The sequence below is a fragment of the Prionailurus bengalensis genome, chromosome C2, assembly GCF_016509475.1.
Source record: "Prionailurus bengalensis isolate Pbe53 chromosome C2, Fcat_Pben_1.1_paternal_pri, whole genome shotgun sequence".
NCBI lineage: Eukaryota > Metazoa > Chordata > Mammalia > Carnivora > Felidae > Prionailurus > Prionailurus bengalensis.
The window spans coordinates 45,517,072-45,544,113 of NC_057350.1; the positions used below are offsets into that span (position 1 = coordinate 45,517,072).

The 27,042-nt window shown below is 34.9% G+C and overlaps 1 protein-coding gene across 2 annotated transcripts in view; it reads left to right on the forward strand.

Moving 5' to 3' along the window:
• Nucleotides 1-27,042, forward strand: part of EPHA6 (EPH receptor A6) — an 882,015-nt gene that overhangs the window by 374,994 nt on the left and 479,979 nt on the right. For both annotated transcript variants that reach the window (XM_043593917.1, XM_043593914.1), the window contains 2 exons: nucleotides 7,974-8,129; nucleotides 26,000-26,335. In XM_043593917.1, the coding sequence (XP_043449852.1) occupies nucleotides 7,974-8,129; nucleotides 26,000-26,335 (492 nt within the window). The remainder of the gene's footprint in view (nucleotides 1-7,973; nucleotides 8,130-25,999; nucleotides 26,336-27,042) is intronic.

The following is a 27,042-nucleotide window of genomic DNA, read 5'->3' on the forward strand; positions in this document are numbered from 1 at the left end:
CCAAAACATTGCTAGCTATGTTTAGCCTCACCATTCCTTTTTTAACATAATGTATGTATAAAACAGTTCGTACATTGCTTGATTTTGTTTTAGCAGAGACATGAATGTGTGTGTGTGTGTGTGTGTGTGTGTGTGTGTGTGTGTGTGAGAGAGAGAGAGAGAGAGAGAGAGAGAGAGAGAAAGTACTTCCAAACTGTATTTTAGGAATAAAATACAATGAAATTTCAAAAATTTATAAGGGAAATTGCATTGCAGGGTACATACTTCATTAATATTAGTAGTATTTCAGTAACTATACTCATATAGAATGTGCCTTTAATACATGCTTTTTGTAAAAATTATTTTTACCTTATAAGATGTGTGAAATCTCTTATTAATTTGAGCATTTACAATTCCTCAAATTATCAACATATTTTTGAAGCAGAAGACTTATGTTTTAACTTAGATTATTTATTATATAATTTTATGAGAATACTTATATATTTTACATTTTATAGATCTACCATTATCAAATTACATTGCATTTATTCTTCTAGCACTGTTGCTATCTTTATAAGTAGGCACATGGAAACATTTAAACAAATATTTCATAAATAATGGCCTGATTGTAATTTGATTATTTTAAACTAAATATACTCTAATTACATGATTAGAAATTTACTAAAGTGTAAACTTAGTTGTTAAGCATAGTTGATTGAACATATCAGTTTACTTCCATTCCCTCAGGATACTTCATTAAAATGAAAAGGGAACATAGAAGTTACAGCAACAAGGACAAAGTAGGGGGATGAAAGTAGAAAATACCTCAGGTGAAAAAGGTCAACAAGTTAACAAAATTACACAAATTGAAATCGAATGGAAGAGTGATGACTCACCTGGCAATAGATTTAGTATGCCTGTCTAATGGTATAGAAGCTACTTTCAGTTTGTGCTGTTCTGTTGGGTGTATACCTAGGAGTAGGATTGTTATGTCAAAAGATATATCTATGTTCATCTATTGTAAATACTGCCAAACAGTTTCCCAAAGTGGTAGTACCAATTAAAACTCCTTCAACAACATATGAGAGAGCTCATGGTGCTCCATATCCTCACCAACACTTAGTATTGTGTGTCTTTTTCACCTTAGGCAATCTGGTAGATGGTAGTTGTATTGCATTGTACTTTAAGGTAAGTTTTTCAAGTATGTCTTTGAGAAACTAGGTGAATTTAGGATAAAAACATTATAAAACAGAGAAATATGAAGACAGTTAGAAAAATAATTCAAAATGATTAAAGCAGTTTGATTTTTACTTGCAGCCAAGATTTAGTAACATCTGTTGCCTGAAAGAAACCTAGAAGACACATAAAATATATGAAAAAATCATTTTAAGACAATATATCAGATTATGAAAGATTGTGATCCCTGAGAGATGGGAAATAAAAAAGAGAAAAGAGGAGAGCCATACAACTATCCCATTTAGTGTCTTGAGAGAGTTTCCAGGCCATGGTACAGGGAGGAGGGACCCTGATAGAAGCCAGTAGACTCCTTCTGTGGCTTAAGAAGACAGATCTGAGAGTCCATGTAGATCCAAACAGCTAGATTTCACAAAACAAAGTATGAAAAAGGAGAGTGCTTCCCTAAAAGAGAGCTCCAGAGAGCTGCAGACATTCCCATGAGTGTTCCCCTGAGTTTGCTCATGAGCAAATAAACCAACAAAGGAGGTTAAATGAGATTGTAAAAAGCATGCAGTTATTTAAAAAAAAAAGAAGAAGAAAACGGAACAAAGAACAGATGGGACAAATGGGGAAAAAGTAGCAAGATAGACTTAAATCTAGTAATGTCAGTAACTACATTAAATGTAAATACACTAAACATCTCAATTAAAAGAAAGAAGTTGTCAGATTAGAATTAAAAAAAAAAAACGCATGACCCAGAAAATTGCTACCTGCAGGACATATACTTTAAATATAAAAATCCAGGGCACCTGGCTGACTCAGTCAGTAGAACATGTGACTCTTGATCCTTGGGGTTTTAAGTTTGGGACCCACGTTGGGTATAGAGATTACTTAATAATAAAATCTTTAAAATAAATAAAATAAATATAAAAATGCAAATAGGTTAAAATAAAGGGATGCAAGGAAACTTTTGGAGTTGAATGTATATGTTCACTATCTTGGTTGCAGTTAAATATTCATAGTTGTATACATAAGTCAAAATTCATCCATTTGTTCCCTTTACATGTACCTGCAGGTTTTTTCATGTCAAGTACACCATAATAAAACTGTTAAAAATAATATGGTGTGTGTGGGGAGAAGAAGTCTAAAATTTATGTAACAGTGGAAGTTGACTTTGGAAAAACAGGTGTGAGCTCAACTCTGAAGCAATTTAAATGCTAAACTGAGTTTGGACTTTATGCTAGAGACCAGGTGTTAACAAACATGTTCCGTAAAGGGCCAGGTGGTATACATTTTAGGCTTTTCAGGCCAAGAGTCAAAATCAATGTTACCATGTACCTATGTAATCATTTAAAAATCCATAAGCTATTCTTAGCTCACAAGCTTTACCAAACCAAGGGCTAGGACAGATTTGGCCAAAGGGCAATGTTTGCCAACTCCTACTTTTTTGACAATAGACAGCAGCATGGTCATCTCTACGATTTAGTAATGTAACTGGTAGTAACTATGGCACAGATTTGAGCAAGATTCTCTGCTTGAGAAAGCAGAGGCAAGCAGATGAGATGAATGCAGTAGTACAAGAAATACAGATTTATATAATAAGGTTATAATATTATGGAAGGAAACTAAAAAATAGAATCATTATAGAACTTCTTTATCCATTCATCTGTTGAAAAGCACTTAGGTTGTTTCTGTATCTTGGCTGTTGTGAATAATGCTGCAATAAATATGAGAGTACAGTTATCTTTTTGATACCCTGTTTTCATTTCCTTTGGATAAATACTCAGAAGTGGGATTACTGGATCATATGGTAATTCTATTCATTTTTTGAGAAACTATACCGTTTCCCATAGTGGCTTAAATAATTTATGTTCCCATCAACAATGCAGAAGAGTTCCTTTTTCTCCACAGCCTCACTAACACTTGTTATTTTTTGTCTCTTTGATAATAGCCATTCTAGCAAATATGAAGTAATATCTCATTATGGTTTTGATTTGCATTTTTCTGGTGGTTAATGATGTTGAGCATCTTTTCATGTGTCCGTTGGCCATTTGGATGTCTTTTTGGGGGAAATGTCTATTCAGTTCCTATAGTCATTTTTTAATCCAATTACTTTTTTGTTGTTGAGTTGCATGTATTCTTTATAAATTTTGAGTATTAACATCTTATCAAATAGATGGTTTGCCTTTTCATTTTGTTGCTTGTTTCTTTTGGTGTGCAGAAGCATTTAAGTTTAATGTAGTCCTATTTGTTGATTTTTACTTTTGTTGCTTCTGCTTTTGTTGTCCTATCCAAAAAATCTTTGCTAAAACCAACATCAGGGAGCTTTTCCCTATTATTTCTTCTAGGAGTTTTATAGTTCCAGGTCTTATATTTAATATATCTTTAAGCTATTTCAAGTTAATTTTTGTGAGTGGTGCAAGATAGGGATCCAATTTCATTCTTCTCTTTGTGGTTTCTAGTTTTCCCAATACAATTTATTGAAAATACTATCCTTTCCCTATTGCATATTCTTGGTTCCCTTGTTAAAGATTAGTTGACCATATATGAAAGAATTTATTTCTGGTCTCTCTGTTCTGTTCCATTGGTCTGTTTGTATTGTTATGCCAGTAACTTACTGCTTTGATGACTATAGCTTTCACTATAGTTTGGAATCAGGGAGTGTGATGCCTCCAGTTTTGTTGTTTGTTGGTTGGTTTCCAAATTGCTTTGGCTGTTGGAGGGTTTGTTGTTGTGGTTGTTGTCGTTCCATACAGATTTTAGGAATTTTTTTTCTGTATCTGTGGAAAATGTCATTAGAATTTTGATAGGACTTGCATTGAATACATAAATGACTTTGGGTAGTATGGACAGTTTAACAATTAATTCTTCTGATCCATGAACATGGAATATCTTTTCATTTGTGTCTTCTTAAGTTTCTTTCATCAAAGTTTTGTAATTTTCACCATATACATATTTCACGTCTTGGTTGAATTTATTCCAACATATTTCATTGTTCTTGATGCTATAATGAATGGGATTATTATCTTTCTTTTTATGCAAAAGTCATAAAATGGATAGAAAAATGTACATAAAAACAATAAATATAACTGTAATATTGCTAATAAACAGCTCTTACAAATTAATAGAAATATCAAACACATGCAGTACTGACATACATTGGAAAATACTCTTATCTACAGTGGTTTGTTTTTGGAAATGAATTTTACATTCCCTATAAATAGATAAATTAAAAAGTGATAGAGAAGAAGAAAACAATTTAAAAGTTCTTAAGACTTAGGTACTGATATCTCATTTGTAACAGAAATACAAACAAAATCTAGAATCACTAACTGAATGAATATATAGAATGTTTATTACATTTAGAGTTCTAGTAATTTCATACTAGACATTAGTGAATTATTTATTCATTTACTCATTAAATTTTTCAAACCTCTGTAAAAACTAAATATATACTTGAAATATGCTAAGCATTATGGATATATGCCCATGTCTGGCTTGTGGCAGTTACAAGAAATTGAGGTGATAAACGTCACAAAGTAGTTATAATCTAATATGATTCAAGCTAAAAGAGAAATATATGTTGTGTGCCATTACTGCGTACTACATAAAGAGAATGTGACTACCTAGAACAATGGCTTTCTAACATTTTTAACAGCATTATCCATTGTTTTTAAGTGAAATATTATATGAAACCTTAATATTAAGGTGAGTAATATTTTAATAATTCAAATGTGTTTTTATAAGTTCAACGTTTTAAAATTTTTAAAGGAAATTTTTATGTGTATTCAAATGAGAGATAAGTTTGAGAGTGGCAGTACCAATATCCAACTTGTATTTGTATTTTTTGTGGTGATAAAATTTTCAACTTCATGTGGATAATAATTTCAAATGGAAAAGATTTGTTTTGTTTTATAGCCAGCTCATCTGGAGGTATTAGAATAATTAGTTTTGAGCTGCAGTTGAATCACTTTCTATATCTTTACTCACTTCTTCCATCTCTTACAGTAAAGCAAAAAAACAAAAAACAAAACCCTAAATTTTTGGTAAGATGAATTATACTATGATCAGAACATGCACTAAGTAGAAATGTATAATCGTCTGCTCCTGCAGACTCAGTTAACAGAGTACTCACACTCTGTTCAGTTCAGTGCAAAAAAAAAGAAAATGTATTGAACACCTACTTTATGAAAATCAGTGTTACCAGTCTGTCCTTTAGAGCCTTCAGCCATTACACAAGTACATGTCATGGTGCTGTTGAAAAGAGTAACAGAGGCGCCCCTGGATGGCTCAGTTGGTTAGGCACCTGGCTCTGGTTTTGGCTCAGGTCATGATTTCACAGTTTGTGAGTTCGAGCCCAGCATGGAGCTCTGCCCTGATAGCATTGAACCTGCTTGGGATTCTCTCTCTTTCCTTCTCTCTATTCCTCCCCCGCTCATATGTGCCCTTCCTCATTCTCTCTCCTCTCTCTCTCACTCTCAAAAGAAATAAAAACGAAAGAGGTAACAGGATGGTTAACCCTCAAGCGGGATCCAGGGTTAATTATATATTATTTACATAGTCTAAATTTTGACAGGCTTAGAGAAATATTTTAATGATACGGTGTTTTTATTGATTAGTGACATCGTATTAATTTATCACCTAGTTAGAGAATAGACTGTGGTTGATATTTATTATGTATCACCACTTAGAGCCTCATTGATAGTGAATAACCAAATTTTTAATAGTAATTTTACTGTACAGAATTGATCATTTTACTTCTATTGAATTGCTAGGTAATTTATGATAAATGTTATTATAAAAGGAAACATTAACTATCCAAAATAATCCATTTACAGCAAATGCGTGTGTGTGTGCATGTACATGCACATCTTGTGGTTTATGCCCTCCTAGAGGATGAGTCACTGGTGCATAGTATACTACTGGTATAAGTTGAATTGCAGTCATTTAGATCTGTAGGAATATTCATCAAAATGTACCTAGAGAAAGACACATAGTTATTTTGGGGGGATTCATTAAATTTACCTAAAAAAAATAAGTGGCATTTTTTTCTTTCTCTCCTGAATATATAAGCGGAAACCTTATTAAGAGATTATTGTTAAGATTCTTGTGTATTTCTAAAAAGAGGATTTTGTGAAAATGAATTGGATTAAAAAAAGTTTTAAAACATTTTTAAAACACATGATACATTATTCTTACTTTATTTTGTTTAGCAGTGTTTATATATAAATATTTTAATGTTTAATTTTGAAAGATCACAAGCAGGGAAGGGGCAGAGAGAGGGATACAGAAGATCTGAAGGGACTCCGTGCTGACAGCAGAGAGCCCGATGTGGGGCTTGAACTCATAAACCGCAATGTCATGACCTGAGCCTAAGCTGGAGGCTCAACCGACTGAACCACCCAGGTGCCCCTAACAGTGTTAATTTAGAACCTAATCAGCCGTGGTTTGTTTGAGACCAGAAACAACTAAGACTACCCGCTCCTCCTTCGGGACCTTGGCTGCATACCTAGCATAGGATCCTTTTTTTAGAGCCTCCATTCCTGTGAACATGTGCACTGTAAACGACAACATGGATTTAATAAGCAAAGAGCAAATGAGGTCCAATAAAACATTTCATCACATAGTGATTTTTTTTTTTAATTTACTTATTTGGGGGCACCTGGGTGGCTCAGTCGGTTGAGCGTCTGACTTTAGCTCAGGTCATGATCTCACAGTCGGTGAGTTCGAGCCCCACATTGGGCTCTGTGCTGACAGCTTGGAGCCTCGAGCCTGCTTCACATTCTGGGTCTCCCATCTCTCGGCCCCTCCCCTGCTTGTGCTCTGTCTCTCTCTGTCTCTCAATAATAAATAAATGTAAAAAAAATTTTTTAATTTACTCATTTGGTTACATTTTCATGGTTCTTGCCATATGTGTATAGTACATATACTTTATTTACTTAATATTTTGTCTACCTACTTTTGAAATTAGTTCAAAATTTTTAAATGAATGTATTTCAGTATAATAAACAGAAAAAAATTTTGCCATAAAAAATAAAAACAAACATGGGGCGCCTGGGTGGCTCAGTCGGTTAAGCGTCTGACTTCGGCTCAGGTCATGATCTCACAGTGCGTGGGCTCGAGCCCCACATCGGGCTCTGTGCTGACAGCTCAGAGCCTGGAGCCTGCTTCACATTCTGTGCCTCCCTCTCTCTCTCTGTCCCTTACCTGCTCATGCTGTGTCTTTCTGTCTCAAAAATAAATAAACATTAAAAAAAATAAAAAAAATAAAAACAAACGTGATAAAAATAAAACAATGTTATCAAACTATAGGTAGATCTTGCTAAACTCTGAACATAAGGCCAGCTTTCCTTTTGTTAAAAAAATAAAAAGCACCGATAGGGCACGTGTTAAGATATACCAGCACCACACTAGGACTTTTTCCTTTAATACTCAGAAGGACTGAAGAAGAAACAGAATGCAAATACATTTTAAACAGTGTGATTCAATGTTATTTAGTGCTATCCCTGAGAACTACACAAAATCATTTCCCTTACTGCCAGTTTAAGGGCATCCCTATGCTCTGGTAGACAATTTATTTTGTATATGTTTGTTTCGGGTATGCTTTCTAAAATTAGCATCCTGAGCTGAAATGTGAAGTTACCATTATATTACTAATTTTGAATAACTAATTTCATTAAATGTTGCCATATATTGACTCTTCTGTATATGTGTGACCCAGAACTCTGCGATTAAAGTGTGTATAAATTAAAGTATGTTGTACATGTGCAAATGAACTCTAGAAATAATAACAAAAATTATTTTTCCTGTTTTTACAGCTTGCAGACCAGGATTCTATAAAGCATTTGCTGGGAACACAAAATGTTCTAAGTGCCCTCCACACAGTTTAACTTACATGGAAGCAACTTCTATCTGTCAGTGTGAAAAAGGTTACTTCCGAGCTGAAAAAGACCCACCTTCCATGGCATGTACCAGTAAGTCTACACATTTTGCATTTGGAAATCCTGTTTTCAATCCTTTTGGTCCCTTTATTCTAAATTGTTTTTTAAAAAGATATACAAAATCCTGTAGCAACAGTGTTTTTTGTCTTTGATAGCAATGAAGAAGAAAGTTTCTCTTTCTTCTCAGCATAATTGCTTTTCATCTGCCTGCAAAGAAAGTGTTTATCCCTCAGAATTCACGTTGACCCATGACATGCAAATCCCAGTGCTGGTCTGAGACCCTGAAAATTTTCCCGAACCTTAGTCTGTCCTTAGGAGGTTAAAGCAGTTTAAGGCTACCCAAGAATTTATAAGCAAAACTTGTTCTTTGCTTCACCCTTATCCATTTTAAGGCACATCAGTTTAGGACCATCAAGTTTACTATGTGTGTTGGGGAGCGGTGGGGCTTTCAGACAGAACTTTTAAAGTCATTGTGCTATTGTTTTGCAGAAAAGTTCTAGTTTTCCTTGACATTTGTCTTTAAGGGAAGGTATTTTTTGGTTTGTCTACATTTCACCTCTCACATTCTCTCCAGTTTTGGGGTTGAAACCAATAGAATATTAAATTTAAATGTGAAGGTTATTTTAATGCATGCACTGAGAGTTTTAAATTATTTGTACTCTTTTATTATAAAGTATTGTGAAATATAGTTTACATTTAAAAAGTAAAATGAAGCCTATTAATGCATTGCTAAGCTATGCAAAAGTAAAATGTCACCTCTTAGATAGCTATAAAAGTCTTGTTAAATACATAAATAAGATATTATAGTGAAAATTTGCCCTTCTGTTTGATGAATTGGTGCCAAACTATTGCTTATCTTATGCAATTCCATAAAGGCAAAAATAGATTGAGAATTATATAATGTTAAATATCCCTTAGAGACGATGGTGATGTCCCATTTCTTTTAACTGATGCAGTTTGTAGATTTATCTTCATTACTACAGACTTTAATATAAAATATTTGTATAGAACCCATTTAATAAAAATGTAACACATTCATTAGCAGATGTAAATTTTGCCTTCTGATTGTGAATACTGAGTGACCATTTTCTTCAGAAAATTGTAGCCTGGGAGATTACTACTTGGCATTTTTTCATTGGAATATATTTAACTTAATAAATAGGAAGAGGAAAATTCAAAATATATTTTTCTTATCTAATTATGGAAATAGTTTTTAGTAGGAAAATCTTGCTGTTACTATACACAAAAAACCTCCTTGCATGGTTACTGTATATTATTATATTGTGGACAGCATACTTCAACTTAGGTAAATGGTGGTATTTCATATGGGTACAGTACTGCTAGGCAAGTATTTCTCAAAACCTGTATTGGAAACTGCGTGGAACTTTGTAGATGAGTGATAGAGGATAATTTTTCTTTTTATTCTTAGGAGGCCATAAATAGACAATTGACAAATTGAAGGAATACCCTTCAGTAAGGTAGCAGGGTAGACTTGCAGTTCTTTGGAGTCAGAGTCTGGTTAAAGAAATAAATATTGGATGCAACATGGTCTATGAAGCTGATAAACAAGTCAGTCATTGAATCAGAGATGTGTACTTATCAGCTTTGTGTTTATGTTTTTAAGGGTTATTTCTTTTAAAGATATTTCCTTTTTTATACTTGGTATATAAATTATGTTTATATGTTTTTCTTTTTTTATCTTTTGTATGTTTTAATTTCATTTTAATCAGTAGATATCATTTGCCAGGGAACTGTAATTGTCTGATCTTTTGCCATCTTTATTAATGTCTTGTTCATGATGTATTTATTTCATTTCATTTCATTTCATTTCAATTCCAGTATAGTTAACATACAGTGTTACATTAGTTTTAGGGGTGCAATATAGTGATTCCACAATGCCATACATCCCCCGGCGCTCATTGTGACAATGCTAGTCACAGCTATCCAAGCAGAAGCAGAGAAAGGTTTGATACTGGTTATTGGTGGGCAGAGTTTTAGAGAATGGCATAGAGGTTGGCATCAAAAATTGAAAGAGAAGACCCTCCTAAAAGAGGTGAAAGCTTTAGTCAGATCTCCCTAGTCAAGCCCTAGGAGGCTCCCCTCTCAAGGCTTTTCTGTGTTACTTCCTTAAGGACTTATGTGTGATGTTATAACAAAGACCTAGCATAGTGTATTTAAGCTCACCATCTTTGAGTCAAATTATCTGTGCATGATTCTCGGTGTTGGTACTTTGTGACTATGTAACCTTGGGCAAATTCTCTTTGCCTCAGTTATCTCATGCATAGTGATAATAACAGTACTGTTATTTTTTTTTTTATTTAAATTTTTTTTTTCAACGTTTATTTATTTTTGGGACAGAGAGAGACAGAGCATGAACGGGGAAGGGCAGAGAGAGAGGGAGACACAGAATCGGAAACAGGCTCCAGGCTCTGAGCCATCAGCCCAGAGCCCGACGCGGGGCTCGAACTCACAGACCGCAAGATCGTGACCTGGCTGAAGTCGGACGCTTAACCGACTGCGCCACCCAGGCGCCCCAACAGTACTGTTATTAATAACAGTATGTAACTCATTCTGTAGTTACAATGATTAAATAAGTTAATAGCTGAAAAGTGCTAAGAACAATACCTAGCACATAGTAGGTGCTACATACATGTTTGTTTAGCACAGAAAGCTGTTCTTTTACAATTCATTTTGAAATAGGTTTTGATCAGCTAGTATTCAAACTATTACACAGTTTATGGTTGATACTACTATACTAGGCTCATGGATTCCATCATCTGCATTCCTACAAATTTAAAATATGTATATACTGAATTCTTGACCTTTTCACAAAATACATTAAGTCCTGTACCTCCATTGCCTATCTAATAGGCAGGTTTTCTGAAATACAGTCTGACTAGGGTGAGAGACCCTAACAGTTATTACAATATATACAGAAAAGGTAAGGCGCATAAACTCCAAAGTATCATTACTCCTAAATATCATAAACTTAGATTGTTAAGGAAGAAAAATCAGAAAATGACAAGGCAGGAGGTCATTGAACAATCAGACTTAAGAGGACCAGGATAAGTTCACTGAGATCTAGAACATTTGAGGCCAAGAATCAAGCAATCAGCCTTTCCTATCTTTCATTAATCACAAACAATAGCCACATTTTAATAGATAACTTGCTTTCTTAACTGCTATATCATGTATCTATGAATTAGACAGTCTTTATCACCTTTGTTCCAATAGTGTATTATCTAAAGGGCAGAATTTGGGTTAGTTAAGCAGTCAGTGCCATCACTTTCTGGGGTTTTTGTCAGTCTTAGCATTTGAAACTGCATTCAGAGAATTTTTTAGGGATTTAAAAGGAGGCATATTTTCCCTTAGTATCAGAAGCATAGAGATTTTAAATGTATGAGTTTAAAAGAAAGTGAAGGACTGAAATGTTGGAAATGATAAACCAGGACATTTGGCTAGTAAATGGCCTACTAGGGAAAGATTTTATATATAGGTATAGTATGTGATCATATAATTGATATGATTTTAAGGACCGTAAGAAGTCTTCCACTGCTCCTTAGTGCCATCATCAAAACTGTAACAGCAACCCTTAAAAATGTAATTTCACCATTAAGAGTTTTTATGATTTCTTTGCATTTTCAATGTAGAGATAGGTATCTTTTTATTTCATAATCTTGAGACACATCATACATAAGATTTATTCACATAAAAAGTTGTATTAAGATTTTATTCTTTTAGAGCAGTTTGAGATTCACAACAAAACTAAGAGAAAATGTAGAAATTTCCCATAAACCTCCCTGCTCCCAGATATGCAAAGCATCCCCTATTATCAGCATCTTCTACCAAAATGGTACGTTTCTACAATTGATGAACCTACACTGACATATCCTAATCACGTAAAGTCTACAGTTTACATTAGAGTTCACTCTTGGTGTCATACATTCCATGGGTTTGGAAAAATGTGTAAGGGCATGTATCCATCATTGAAGTATCTTACAGACTATTTTCAATGCCCTAAAACACCTCTGTGCCCCACCTATCCATACCTTCTACCCCCTAACTTCTGCATACCACTTATCTTTTTACTGTCTCCATACCTTTTGCCTTTTCCAGAATGTCATATAGTTGGAATCATACAGTATGGCTTCTTTCACTTAGTAATATGCATTTAAGATTCCTCCCTGTGTTCCATGGCCAGATAGCTCATTTCTTTTTAGTGCTGAATAATATTCCATTGTCTGGATGTGACATAGTTTACTTACTTATTTACTTCCTGCAGGACAACTTGATTGCTTCCCAGTTTTGACAGTTATGAATAAGCTGCTGTAAATGTGCATGTGGAGGTTTTTGTGTGGACATAAGGTTTCACTTTAGGGTAGATACTGAGGAGTGTGATTGCTGGGTTATATGGTAGGAGTATGTTTAATTTTGTTAAGAAACTACCAAACTACCATTTTGTATTCCTACCAATAAAGAATGAGAGTTCCTGATGCTCCACATCCTTGCCATCATTTGGTGATGTCAGTATTCTGGACTTTGACCATTTCTAATAGGTGTATAGTAGAATCTCATTGTTGTTTTAATTTGTATTTTTTCCCTGTTGATATGTAATGTGGAGCGCCTTTTCATATGCTTTTCGTCATCCATCTATCTTCTTTGAAGTGGTGTCCCCATAAACAAGTGGTTACAATGAAAAAAAATGATGCCTTATATTCAAAGTTAATTCTTCCAATGGTGGTGGGCAGGAGAGTGACCTGATCCCCAACCTATTGGACATGGCTATTGTAGTTTCCTTCTTTGCCATTTAGTTTCCACTAACTCCTTCCTCACAACCTATATTTGAATTTTTATCATTAAAAGAATACTCCAAGTCTAAAATTTTTTCTCCACAAAAAATATAATCTTGTTAAAGCAGGCTTTATTGGCTATGGTTACTTCTCCATTTTTTATTTGCTTTTTACTCTACTGTATTAAGATTTTTGCTCTTCACTCTAGGAGAGCAATCAGATTTTTTCCCTACCACTTCACATACAGTATGTAAGAAAAATTCACCAATTATCTTTGCCATTTTGTTTAAGTAATGTTTTTGTCCTGCTATTCATGGTATTTTTTTTCTAATTTTTTCAACGTTTATTTATTTTTGGGACAGAGAGAGACAGAGCATGAACGGGGGAGGGTCAGAGAGAGAGGGAGACACAGAATCAGAAACAGGCTCCAGGCTCTGAGCCATCAGCCCAGAGCCTGACGCAGGGCTCAAACTCACGGACCGCGAGATCGTGACCTGGCTGAAGTCGGATGCTTAACCGACTGCGCCACCCAGGCGCCCCTATTCATGGTATTTAACTCTTGTTTGAAACTCTCTGTTTCCTTTTATTCTAGAACCTGCTCACCCTTCCAATTTTCTCACCATTGTATTTGTCACCATTGATAGTTTCTCTTCTTTTCCTTACCTGTTAAATGTTAATTTTCCTCATGTTCCTTTATTTGCTTTCCTATCTTTTCAATGTGCTCATTCTCCTGACTTCAAATACTACCTTTAAATGGATGGTGCCTATATTTTTATTGGTATCCTAGTCTTTTCTCCTAAGTCCAAAGTTGTCTAGCGAACTAATTGTGGGATTTGACAACCTATATGTCCTATAGAAACCTGCCCAAATGTCTGACCTTACATAATACCATATTCCCTTTGGTTATTGATCTCATGGTCCAAGATTCTGAGCTTGTTCTCATCCTTGGTTCCAGCAATTTCTTTTACTTGAAATACTCTCCCTCAAAGTCTTCTTATGGCTGTTTTCTTTTTGCCATTCAGGCTCAAATACCAGCTCTTGGGACAAACACTTCTTGACCAACCGTTCAAAAATAGAATGCCTCCCAGTACTCTTTTTAATGTCACTTTTTTTTAAAGATTAAAATTTTTTTTTATTTCTTTTTGAGAGAGAGAGAGAGAGAGAGAGAGAGAGAGAGAGAGAGAGAGAAAGCATGTGGGAGGGACAGAAAGAGAGGGAGAAGGAGAATCCCAAGCAGATTCTGTACCTTCAGCCCAGAACTCGATGTGGGGCTTGAACTTATGAACCACGAGATCGCGACCTGAGCCAAAATCAAGAGTCGGATGCTTAACCAACTGAGCCACCCAGGCTCCCCTGTGACTTTTTATTTTTTATGGATTATAACAGTCTTTGAAATTTCTGATTTATTTGTGTATTGCCTTCTTTGTTTATTGTTATTCTAACCCCACTAGACTATAAGACCCATGAGATCACGGATGTTCTTTCTCTCCTATTCTCCAGCACTAATAATAGTATGTAGGCACTAGGCACTAGATTCTAAAATTTATTTAGAATTCATTTGTTTGTTGAAGGAGTAGACTAATAATTTCAAGCTCAACCTGCAAAAGTTAGTTGACTGCTTTGTCTCTCAGCCTTCTCATCCACCCCAGCTTTATGTCCTTGTCCTGGGGAATCCTCATCTGCCCATGCATCTAAACCAGAAAGCTTGGAATCATAATTCTTGCCCGGACTTTAACATGTCCTATCAAAGTTGTAGACACAAGTACTATCAGTTCTGCCTCTCAGCATTTCTTCAGTCCATTCCTTCCTGTTAGTTCCTGGCCCTATCCTTTTAGTTGAGGGCTTCAACTCACCCTTGGGCTAATTTAATAATATCCTGGCTAGTCCCCTTCCTTTAGTCTTCTATACCTCCAAATATTCCAAACTATTAGAAACAAAAATAAACCTTGATTGTATTACCACTTCCTCCTATGGTCTTTCAAAGCCCAACCTCCATTTGCCAAATTGTAAGTCAATCCAAGGACATTCAAAATCCTGGCCTGTTTTTCTCCATCTCTATTTTTTTTAATGTTTATTTATTCTTGAAAGAGAGAGAGAGAGGGGCGCCTGGGTGGCGCAGTCGGTTAAGCGTCCGACTTCAGCCAGGTCACGATCTCGCGGTCCGTGAGTTCGAGCCCCGCGTCAGGCTCTGGGCTGATGGCTCAGAGCCTGGAGCCTGTTTCTGATTCTGTGTCTCCCTCTCTCTCTGCCCCCTCCCCCGTTCATGCTCTGTCTCTCTCTGTCCCAAAAATAAATAAATGTTGAAAAAAAAATTTAAAAAAAAAAAAAAAAAGAAAGAGAGAGAGAGAGAGAGAGAGAGAGAGAGCACGTGAGCACAAGCGGGGGAGGGGCAGAGAGAGAGGGAGACACAGAATCTGAAGCAGGCTCCAGACTCTGACTTGTCAGCACAGAGCCCAACGCAGGGTTCAAACTCACTAGCTGAGCCACGAGATCATGACCTGAGCTGAAGTCAGACGCTTAACAGACTGAGCCACCCAAGTGCTCCTCTCCCTCTCTAATTTTAACTATATTAGGATCTCTCAAACAGCCCTACTAACCAGTTATATCAGCAACATACTTGCATGCTTAGGCTTTCTTGATTTTTAAAAACTCCTTATGTCGTTTTTGCTTGAACTACAAAATACATAAAAGAAATTGTGAATAAGAAATTTAAAATGAAATACCAAAATGTTTTCTCTGAATTTTTAATCTACTTCATAAACCTTAATTTTATTTCCCAGGTGACTAATTAATGTATATTCTGTACTTTGAAGGATGAACTGTGGAGGACACTTCTTCATGTCAGATCTTGGTCAATTAGGGCTGCCTTTGAGAGCAGTTGAGAGCACAGGAGATGCAGCTGCCTGCCAAGAAATCTGTTATCAAAATAACTATCTAAGGCTTTTCCAGGCCAGAAGGGAGAAGTACTCACTGAGGTTAAAGACACAAAGGAAAATAAGGAAAATAAGAATTACCAAGAAAGTACTTGTCCAGCAGGAAAGGCAGAGAGCATGAGGGGGTCAAGAGAAATGAAGTGAGGGTCTAATACATGGTTGCATGAAAAGTTAGACAAAATATAATTACACTGTCATAGCATTTTTACTTTGCTGTTTCTCTGTGTTTAAATCAATAGGATTTTTTAAAAGCTTCCAAACAGATGCTGGAAGATTACCACCTTCAGCAAACATTTGTGTTACCCAGTTAGAAAGGTTCAAAACATAAAATGTAAATCATATATATATGATTTAAATCATATATATATAGGTAAACATAAACATAGGTAACATAGGTAACATAGGTAAACATAAATCATATATATATAGGTATATATAGGTATATATAGGTATATATAGGTATATATAGGTAAACATAAATCATATATATATAGGTATATATAGGTATATATAGGTATATATAGGTAAACATAAAATGTAAATCATATATATATGATATAAATCATATATATATAGGTAATTCTAATTGACATCATTAAGGATTTCTCTGTTTTTTTTCGTCTTCTAAATATGAATCAAGTATCTTAGGAGTAAACACAGTTTTTTCAAACTTCATTCTTAATATAAAGGCAAACTCCATGGTTTTGTGTCTTTGTATTTGACATACAGTGATGAGGATTGACATGAACTTACAAAAGTTGAATTTACTTTTGCTATAAGGCTAATATTAATATTGTAAAATCGCTTCTTTATTGCTGGAATAATCTGCAACTTTAAAAAGTAATTATCTCTCGGTGCTCCAGGGTGGCTCAGTTGGTTAAGCATCTGACTTCGGCTCAGGTCATGATCTCGCAGTTTGTGAGTTCCAGCCCCGCATCGGGCTCTGTGCTGACAGCTCAGAGCCTGGAGCCTGCTTCAGATTCTGTGTGTGTGTGTGTGTGTGTATGTCTCTCTCTTTGCCCCTCCCCTGTTCACGCTCCCTCTCTCTTGAAAATAAATATTAAAAATTTTTTTTAAGTAATTATCTCTCATTCTTATTTTGAGAACAAGTAGTGTGTTGAGATGCAACAGGTGTTCTTCATTTGTGCTGCCCGACTCATGTCCCCTACTTCTGGGTGGGTACAGGATTTCGCACCCAGGGACCCCCACTGTGCTTGCTTTCTCTTTATTTTTCCCATATCTTTCAGTTTTCTTCTTCTCTCTTTCCTAAGCATGTTTTGCATGGAGAAAACAATTCTGGTTTCTTGCTTTTCCACCTCACAAGTGAAATACAAAAGTGCAACTAATTGTTCAGGTGGCTCATTGTAAGCACAATGTAGGAAGCACAATCTGCAGACACTAGAATGGGAGAAGTTGCAAAGGTGGATTTTCTTACTTCTAGAAGGCTATGTTATATTCTTGTCTTACTATAGAAAATAGCTCTAACTCACTCAATGTCTTGCAATGGTATATTTTTAAAATTAAAATGATCCTTATATTATGGAATAAATACCTGTATGCAATGAATCCCAGTTTCCCCAGTACTGATCACTGATGTAGGATATCTTTTGAGCTTCATAGAGTTTCCTAAATGCAGATACTTTAATCTTTATTTCTGTGGAGGTTCTTTTACCAAATCACCTGGGAGAGGTTCCTCTATAGAAAGAGATATTAAGTGGTCATTCTGCTGATGCTGGAGAATTGAGTTACCACTTGCTCTCAGGCCTCTAACAGTTGGAATCCAGAAAATATTGCACCATTCAGTATCATCTACTTGTACACAACAAACCAGTTACCAAGAAGCATCCATAATTGGAAAAGGAGCATCCATTATTATCTTCACAGTATTATGCATTTTGAGAAAGGTATTAATTTGCTTTAATCTATTCATTTATTGTTTTATCTTCCCTCCCAAGTTATGACTGTACTTAGTCTTTTCATATTTCTCTTTTCTATTTCTAATGAGTGTTTAATTAAAAATAATTGACTCAAACACAGAAAAGGCTACATGTAGGTGTGCATAATTTTTTTATGGTATTAGGGAACTGGATGCTATTTTACTCAGAAGACACAAAGCCAGCCTTCTCATTATTTCATTTGTATTTTAGTGTGCTTTTATCATACATGTGGTTTTGCCATTTAACTCTTGACTTGTACAGCAATAATACATTTCTGTGATTCATACAATTAGTTATTCTATGGGTTTCCTTTTTTGTTTTTCTGAATTGATAAGGGTGGCCGATAACCATTTCTTGGAATTTTTCCCAGGTAAAATTATATCTGTGCCCTATAGCATAGAAATTTGGGGCCACAAGTGTTTACTTTTCAAATTCTTAAGTGTTTTAAGGAATTTAAAAGTTCTTAACAAATTTAAAATTTGAGAAGTTGTAAGTTCCTTCCCAATGGATAGAGACATGGGTGACTGCCCTTTTTGTTTATGGGTCTTTGTTAGTTAATCTCAGTTACTGTAACATAGTCCTTTCCTTCCACTTCTTTATTTTCAAGTTATATGAGTCTATCCTTCACCAATAACACCAGGATCTTGGAAAGATCATAACCTCAAACTTCCTATTCTCCAATATTTGTCAAAATTTGCACTATTTGAAAAATAATCATTGGAGGATTGCATAATGCCATGCATTCTATTTGTCCCCTTAGTAAAAGCACATGCTGCCTTTGGATCAGGCTAGACCAGGATAAACTTGTGTATAGTAATACAAATATTTCAGTGCAATATGTACCCTTGTTAAGTGTTAGTCACATCTTCTATAAATGGTGATGAATAACTACCTTTTGGGTTTATTGTGAGATGAATGAAATCATGTGAAGTAAGAAGTACACATCTTAGAACAAAATGAGTGCTCAAGATGCTGGCTATATTTTAAAAATTCATACCTATAAAAGTATAAAAGTGCTCATTTCTGCCTCAGGACCAATAGGAAAATGCCACAACTGGGTAACACCTAAATTGGAAACTGAAGGATGAGTAGGAATCTTCCACAGAACAAAGGACATAAAGCATTGACATGCAGCAAAAGGGAGCAAGAGACATGGTTATGAAGACACGTGGTGACAAGGTTGAGAGGTTTAGCTTTTATTCTGGAAGTGAGTGGTATTTGGCCGATAAGATTTTTGTCATTTGTTTCCTTTAATTGTGAGTTTTAGAAGTAATGGAGAATCTAAAAAGAATTATCTAAGTCACCATTCACAGTACTATGGAAATTTTAATGGATAGCAAATCTTTTTTTCTCTCTTTTTGGTAAGTTTATTTATTTTGAGAGAGAGAGAGAGAGAGAGAGAGAGAGAGAGAGAGAGAATGTGCATGGGAGAGGGGCAGAGAGAGGAGAGAGAGAGAATCCTAAGCAGACTCCATACTCAGCACAGAGCCTGATGCAGGGCTTGATCCCATGACTGTGAGATCATGACCTGAACCGAAATCAAGAGTCAACTGTTCAGCCAACTGACCTACCCAGGTGCCTCAATGGATAGCAAGTGTTAATTTTGAATGTCGATTTTGTTACTGAAGTAGGTGCAAACATATTGAAGAAAATGAAAGTACATGAAATACAAAGAATTTGAAGTGTACTCGCTGCTGTATTTTGAGCAATATTTATCTTCGAATTCTGTGTCTCCCTCTCTCTTCTCCTCCCCTGCTCATGCTCTCTCTCTCTCCTTCAAAAATAAATAAAAACATTTTAAAAATGCTATAAGATAACATTATTCAAGAACCTGCCATCAGAATGCAATAGATTTCTAATTTGTATGTTTTGAAAATTTGTGTTTGGCAATACTCTGTAAGCAAAGCACTATAAGATACTTTTCATATCACATGTGTTTTTTACCTATAGGATGAATACATGTAGTAGAGTTAAAAAAATCTAAATATAAAAAGACCTAGGGATCATCCTACCATTAGTACACTGTATGACCTTGACATAATTATAGTACTTTCCTGGGCCTCATTGCTTTATCTGACTAAATTGATTTATCTTCCCTCCAATGAGGTTGAAGCTCCATGTTTGTGATTACTTACCATTTATTTCCAAATATGCAAACATTTTGTGAACAAAACTTAGAACACAAAGTGGCTTAGAGTAGGAAAAGACAATTCTGTTTACAGATACACTTATTAAATATATTTTTCAAAGATCATATAGGAAGGACATTAGATTAATAATATGGCTATAGATAAAAGTTAAAGTTAAGAGCAATAATTCAAAGAGTAAGATGGCTTTTAGAGTTTTAAATTATGTCCATATGCAAATCTGGCAACCTATATTGTAGTACATTATTAAAATACAGAAATGTACTTTTTCATATGAACTATTCCTATGTGTTTATCTTTCTTTGGTATATTTTACAGTTTACTCATTTGAAAAATTATTTACCTAGACATCTCTAGATGGTTCAATATATTTTTTAAATGTTCTTTTTGGCATAGATTAACATAGAACAATTTTTCTCTCCTTTCTAAACTCATAGATATAAAGAAATTCCCATTTATTAGGTGACTGTACTATTATATGCATTTTTTTGATGTTTATTTATGTTACAGAGAGAGAGAGAGAGAGAGAGAGAGAGAGAGAGAGAGAGAGAAAACAGATGAGGGGCAGAGAGAGAAGGAGACATAGAATCCCAAGCAGGCTCCAAAATCTGAGCTGTCAGCACAGAGCCTAATGAGGGGCTCGAACTCATGGACCACAAGATCATGACCTGAACTGAAGTCAGATGCTCAACCGACTGAGCCACCTAGGTGCCCCTATTTCACTTTTTATTCAAATTCTAGTTAGTTAACATACAGTGTAATATTAGTTTCAATAGTAGAATTTTGTACACGTACAATACCTGGTGCTAATCACAGCAAGTGCCCTCCTTAATATCCATTTAACCCATCCTGCCACCCCACCCCCCAGAAACCCTCAGCTTATTCTCTATAGTTAAGAGTCTGTTTTATGATTTTTCTGTCTCTTTTTTCCCCCAGTCATCTGTTTTGTTTCCTAAATTCCACATATGAGTGAAATCATATATTTGTCTTTCTCTGACTGACTTATTTCACTTAGCATAATATGCTCTAGCTCCATCCTAATCATTGCAAATTGCAAGGTTTTATTCTTTTTGATGGCTGAGTAATATTTCATTGTGTATGTGTGAGTATATATATGTGATATATATATTTATTATATCTATATCTATCTATATCTATGTGTATATATATGTGTGTGTGTATATATATATATATATGTAGATATATATGTGTATATATGTGTATATATATGTGTGTATATATATGTATATATACATATATATATATGTATATACATATATATACATATATATATGTATATATACATACATATATATATCTTCATGCATTCAACAGTCAGTGGACATTTGGGCTCTTTCCAGAATTTGGCTAGTGTTGATACTCCTGCTATAAACATTGGGGGGTGCATGTGTCCCTTTGAATCAGTATTTTTGTATCCTTTGGATAAATACCTAGTAGTGCAGTTTCTGGTTTGTAGGGTAGTTCTATTTTTAACTTTTTGAGGAACCTCCATATTAAATTATAGAGTGGCTGCACCAGTTTGCATTCCCACCAATATAATGTAAGAGGGTTGGTTCCCATTTTCCACATCCTTGCCAACACTTACTTCCTGTGTTAATTTTAGCCATTCCAACAGGTGTGAGGTGACATTTCATTGTAGTTTTGATTTGTATTTCCCTGATGATGAGTGATATTGAGCATCTTCTCATGTATCTGTTAGCCATTGAACGTCTTCTTTGGAAAAGTGTCTATTCGTGTCTTCTTCCCATTTCTTCACTGGATTATTTGTTCTTTGGGTGTTGAGTTTGATGAATTCTTTATAGATTTTGGATAGTAACCCTTTATCATATATGTCATTTGAAAATATCTTCCCCCATTCCATAGGTTGCTTCTTAGTTTTGTTGATTGTTTCCTTCACTGTGTAGGAGCTTTTTATCTTGATGGAGTCCCAATAGTCCTGTTTGCTTTTGTTTCCCTTGCCTCTGGAGACATATACTACTATATTCATGATAGTCATAAAATTAACAAACACATTTAAATTATTGCCAAGGAGTAACTTAACTCATAAAATATAGTTTAGTAAACAATAGCCTTCCATAACTTGATACTCTCAGTTATTTGGATCAAATTTTCATTGTTCTTAAGGTTAGAAAATGCATCTGCAAACACAACTAGCTATATCGTAGATGACTAATTAGTCTTGAGTCAATTTGAAAAAGATCCATGTTTATCTGTGAGTTACTGTATTTCTACAATTATAATCATGGTGTCTAAATCTATAGCAATTGATGTAGTAACTGAAATATGATCCTTAAGTTTGCTGTCCTTCAGTGTCAGCCTTTAAGAGTGTTCTGCAGAATGCTAGTATTCCTGTAGATGCTTCTTGGAAAATAAGGTTCTATGAATAAATGTTTAGAAATGTTGGATTCAACAAAGCAAAGCAAATTGTATTATTTTTCGTTTCAGTATCAGTCTACCAGAGGAGTCTTAATTTGAGAACTAAGTTCATTTTTTGTGTGACATCTCATGGGGCTAGAAATATTGAAAGGATATATTTTGGGAAATACAGTTCTATTTTTAAATTTTTTTTACATAAAATGAAATAAAACAAAAATCATAGCCCACCTGACCTTTGCTATTGAGAGGAAGATGGGGGCTGTAGACTCAGATGCTTTTCTGGGAATAGACCGTACTGCCACCAGGCTGTTTCATAAGTTGCTATTAAAATAACATTCCTTTATTCTTTAAATGTATCACGGGGAGGGGGGGGCGCCTGGGGGGCGCAGTCGGTTAAGCGTCCGACTTCAGCCAGGTCACGATCTCGCGGTCCGTGAGTTCGAGCCCCGCATCAGGCTCTGGGCTGATGGCTCAGAGCCTGGAGCCTGTTTCCGATTCTGTGTCTCCCTCTCTCTCTGCCCCTCCCCCGTTCATGCTCTGTCTCTCTCTGTCCCAAAAATAAATAAACGTTGGAAAAAAAAATTTAAATGTATCACAGGGGAACGCAAACTGAAGCAAAAGATTAAAAGTATACTTGCTAGATACACTAGCAGAAGTAAAGCTGTAGTTTTATTGTAAGGTTTAATATGCGATGGACTTGAAAAACAGCTAGTTGCAAATCAGAATAATTGTCCTTCTCTTATGAAGTCAATCTGGAGGGTGAAGTCTCTTCTTCTATGTGAATTACTTGTTTCCTTTAAAGAAAAAAAAATCAACATAAGGATATCCCTGAGAGTTTTCTATACAGATGTCTCCAAAAGGGTTATTGCACCAGGTTTTTTTTTTCCAATGTCACATAATCTTTGTATAATTTATAAATGATAACAAAGCAATCAGGCCACATTCATAAAAGCCCAGTGACACATAATTTGCTTGAATCTGAGGATTAGAATTAATTGTCTCTCTTTGTTCCAAGTTTTAAATCTTAGTAAATGATTCACTGCATGTCATTACAGCTTAATATTTGCATGAAATCACAGTTTAGCTGGCATAATTTAACAGCAATTAAAAAGCTATTTAATCGTCATGCAAATTGGTATGAGGGCCCTTGAGTAAGAAGGGTGTCTGCCTTTTTTTAAAAGTATCTCCAGGCGGACAGTTATATACTTGCAGACACCCATAACATAATTGATAACATTCTTCCTATTCATGAAAATATAAGTGAATAATAATTCATGTTTTTCCATTATAAATAAGAGAAAAGAGCAACAATATGAATATGTCATTCTGTAGGAAGACCTTTTTATGATAATGATAATGAATCCTTATCTCCCAGGCCTAAGTCTAGGTTGGAGGCAAAAAGCAACATGTGTCCCTTTGCTGTAGTTTGTAATGCCTTCCATATTTTACTTTCTGAAGGCAGACGTTTCTGCAACTTTCTGGAACATGAAATGGCATAAAGCAAAGTATGCAGAAACCTTTTAGAAAAGCTAACCACCCCATTTCTAGGTCCGACTTTAGGTGATATACAAACAGATGGCTGAGGCCCCTACCCATCAGGTTGCTTTAATCAGGATCCAACAAAAAGAAAAAGGAAAATATAAAATAACAATTCTTAATATCTCAAACCCAACACATAGTCATGCACATTTATGAGTAATGTTATGCTACTGTAACACTGTATGACAGATCTTACTAATAAGTTCCCTATGCTTATTAAGACTATTCCCTACACTGCAACCAGAATGTTTTTTTTTAAAACACATTACCTCCATATGTTAAATCTGTAAGTCTGTTTCTGTTGTACATAGAAAAATGTCCAGACTCATTCTAATGACCCTAGAAGTTTTGTGTTATCCAACCCTTTCTTCTTCCCCTAAACTCATTTCTTGGGTCTCCTGGGTGTCTCAGTCAGTTAAGCATCTGATTTTGGCTCAGACCATGATCTTATGGTTCATGAGTTCAAGCCCCATGTCAGGCTGTCTGCTGTCAGCACAGAGCCTGCTTTGGATCCTCTATCCCTTCTCCCTCTGCCCCTCCCCCACCGGTTCTCTCTCGCTCTTAAAAACATACACACACACAAAAACAAACAAAAAGCAAAACCAAAAGTAAACTTAAAAAAAAAACCCTCACTTCTTGATTTTTCCTTTTGCATTCTAGCCACAGTGATTATCTTCCAGTTCCATGACTATTTTAAGATCTTTCTTGACTAAAGAACCTTCTACCCTTAGTATTCTCACTCCTCTGACATCTTCCTCACTAAGACCGTGAGGCTTTTTCAGAATGTTTCTCCAGATTAGTTCTCGTGATAATGTGTATTTCAGCTCCTTTCCTTTTGATTTTGCAATTGCACTTATTATAATTTGAATTTTATTATTGTTTATGTGTGTGTTTATCTGCCATTCACCTAAAATGTGAATGACAAAATCGGAATTATGTCTATTACATTCACACTGTAAGTCCAAGATCTAGCAGAGTGTCTGGGACACATAGTAGTCACTTGAAAATATTTATTTCATGAGTAATGACTGTATCTTGAAATCCAAAAGGAGCCTATCCCAAAACTTTAATCTCTTCCTGTGGAAAGAATGCTGTAGATAATTCCCTCCCATCATCTAAGCAAATTTTCTAGATAGCATAAATTTGAGGAATTGTTTTAGATTTCCTTTAAGCTAATTTTTTTCTAAAGAATGGCAGGAATGTTATTTCATTAGTTACTTATTCAATGAATTATTTTTAAAGTATTTATAAAAAGCATAGTCTCTTAGATAAAGGATTCTGTATTATTTCACATATAGTGTGGTGCCTGACACTGAACAGGCCATTGGTTAATGTTTGTACAATGAATAATACCAAACTGAGGTTTGAAGTACTCACATAAGTGTAAAAGTTTATTGACACAATTTTAAGAAAAGACTGGAGTAGTTAAAGGATATGAAGTACTCTATGAAGTGTGATCCATATGGAAAAATAGAGAGAAAAGAGTCTAATCACCATATCTTATGTATACCCTCCTTTATCCCATCCATATAATACTTTTATTCCATGAAATTGGCAAGGCCTTAGTAAAAGCCTTTCTGCTGCTTCCAACTTCTCTTTCTCTTCCTCTTCTTCCAAACTCTGTCTACCTAAAAACTATAATTTTTTTCTCAACCTACAAGAAATAGACCCTTAGGGATTGTCAAAGGTGATAAGTGGGAGTTTTATCTATATACCGAATATAGTATGAAGACTGAAAGACTGAAGACAGTATGTTTTGTATATGTATGTTATTATTTTTCAAACTTTGAAAATGGTGATATAATTATTAAGACGTAATTAAAATCATCACATAATTTAAATAATGTTTGCTTATTATATATTTCAGTAAACAAATTTTCAAAGTATAATTACCATATATTTTGGAGATCTTTGGCTTTGATATTAAATACTCATATTCATATATCAAAAAGTTAAGATATAGACCATCTTCACCCCTAAGATTCCTTTCTTACTAGACTTAATCAGATGTTTTTCACCATATTTCTTTATGGTTCCCATTAGAAGAAAGAGCTCAAACTAATATAAAAGACAAATGTTTATTGATTAAGTTTTCAAGGTAGCACCCTCTCATTCATTGTCCTACACATGTACATTTGTTTTTTAATTGCTTTTCTCTAGGGCCACCTTCAGCTCCTAGGAATGTGGCTTTTAACATCAATGAAACAGCCCTTATTTTGGAATGGAGCCCACCAAGTGACACAGGAGGGAGAAAAGATCTCACATACAGTGTAATCTGTAAGAAATGTGGCTTAGATACCAGCCAGTGTGAGGACTGTGGTGGAGGACTCCGCTTCATCCCAAGACATTCTGGCCTCATCAACAATTCCGTGATAGTACTTGACTTTGTGTCTCACGTGAATTACACCTTTGAAATAGAAGCCATGAATGGAGTTTCTGAGTTGAGTTTTTCTCCCAAGCCATTCACAGCTATTACAGTGACCACGGATCAAGATGGTAAGTTCCACTGCTGTTCTCTCTAAACAAACCCATAATTCCTTTTTGATGCATAATATCCCTGGTGGAATTATATTCACTGAGGTGCGGTTGTATACTCTATATGCCAAAGAAGTGATTTTCTGGTTGTTGTTCTTACTGCTTCCTAAGGTCCAGAAAGATATTTTTTTATTAGTACGGTTATTTAGTAACTTATTAGTAAGGTTAATTAGATATAAGGCTTCTCTCTAATGTTTATGCATTGCTTTTGATAAAATCCTATACAAATACATCTTAATGAGCAAGTCCATATTAACTTACCAACAAACATCAGATAAAAAAAATGTTGCTAAGTGAATTGAAATTTAGTTATTCCACTTATGGTACCATTTCTTTTCCATATCAAATAAAGCAAATAGTAAGAATTAATATTAATTATAATGCATATCTATGTTGTGAAAACATCACAGCTAACATGTTTAACTATTATCTACTCTGAAAAGAGCAAAAAAAAATATACAGAAATGAATCCAAATGCTGTTTTTAGGTACCATTTGTAAAAAAGTAGTTACATTGTCTTTTTTTAAAAATCCAATTGCTTTCAGTTAAATGCCCCCATCATAACACTATAGATTTTTACTGCAACATGGTTAGGCAGGAATACCCCTATGATTTTTATAAGTGTGTATTTTCTTTAACTCCCTCATAAACATGATTTATTGCAGTAC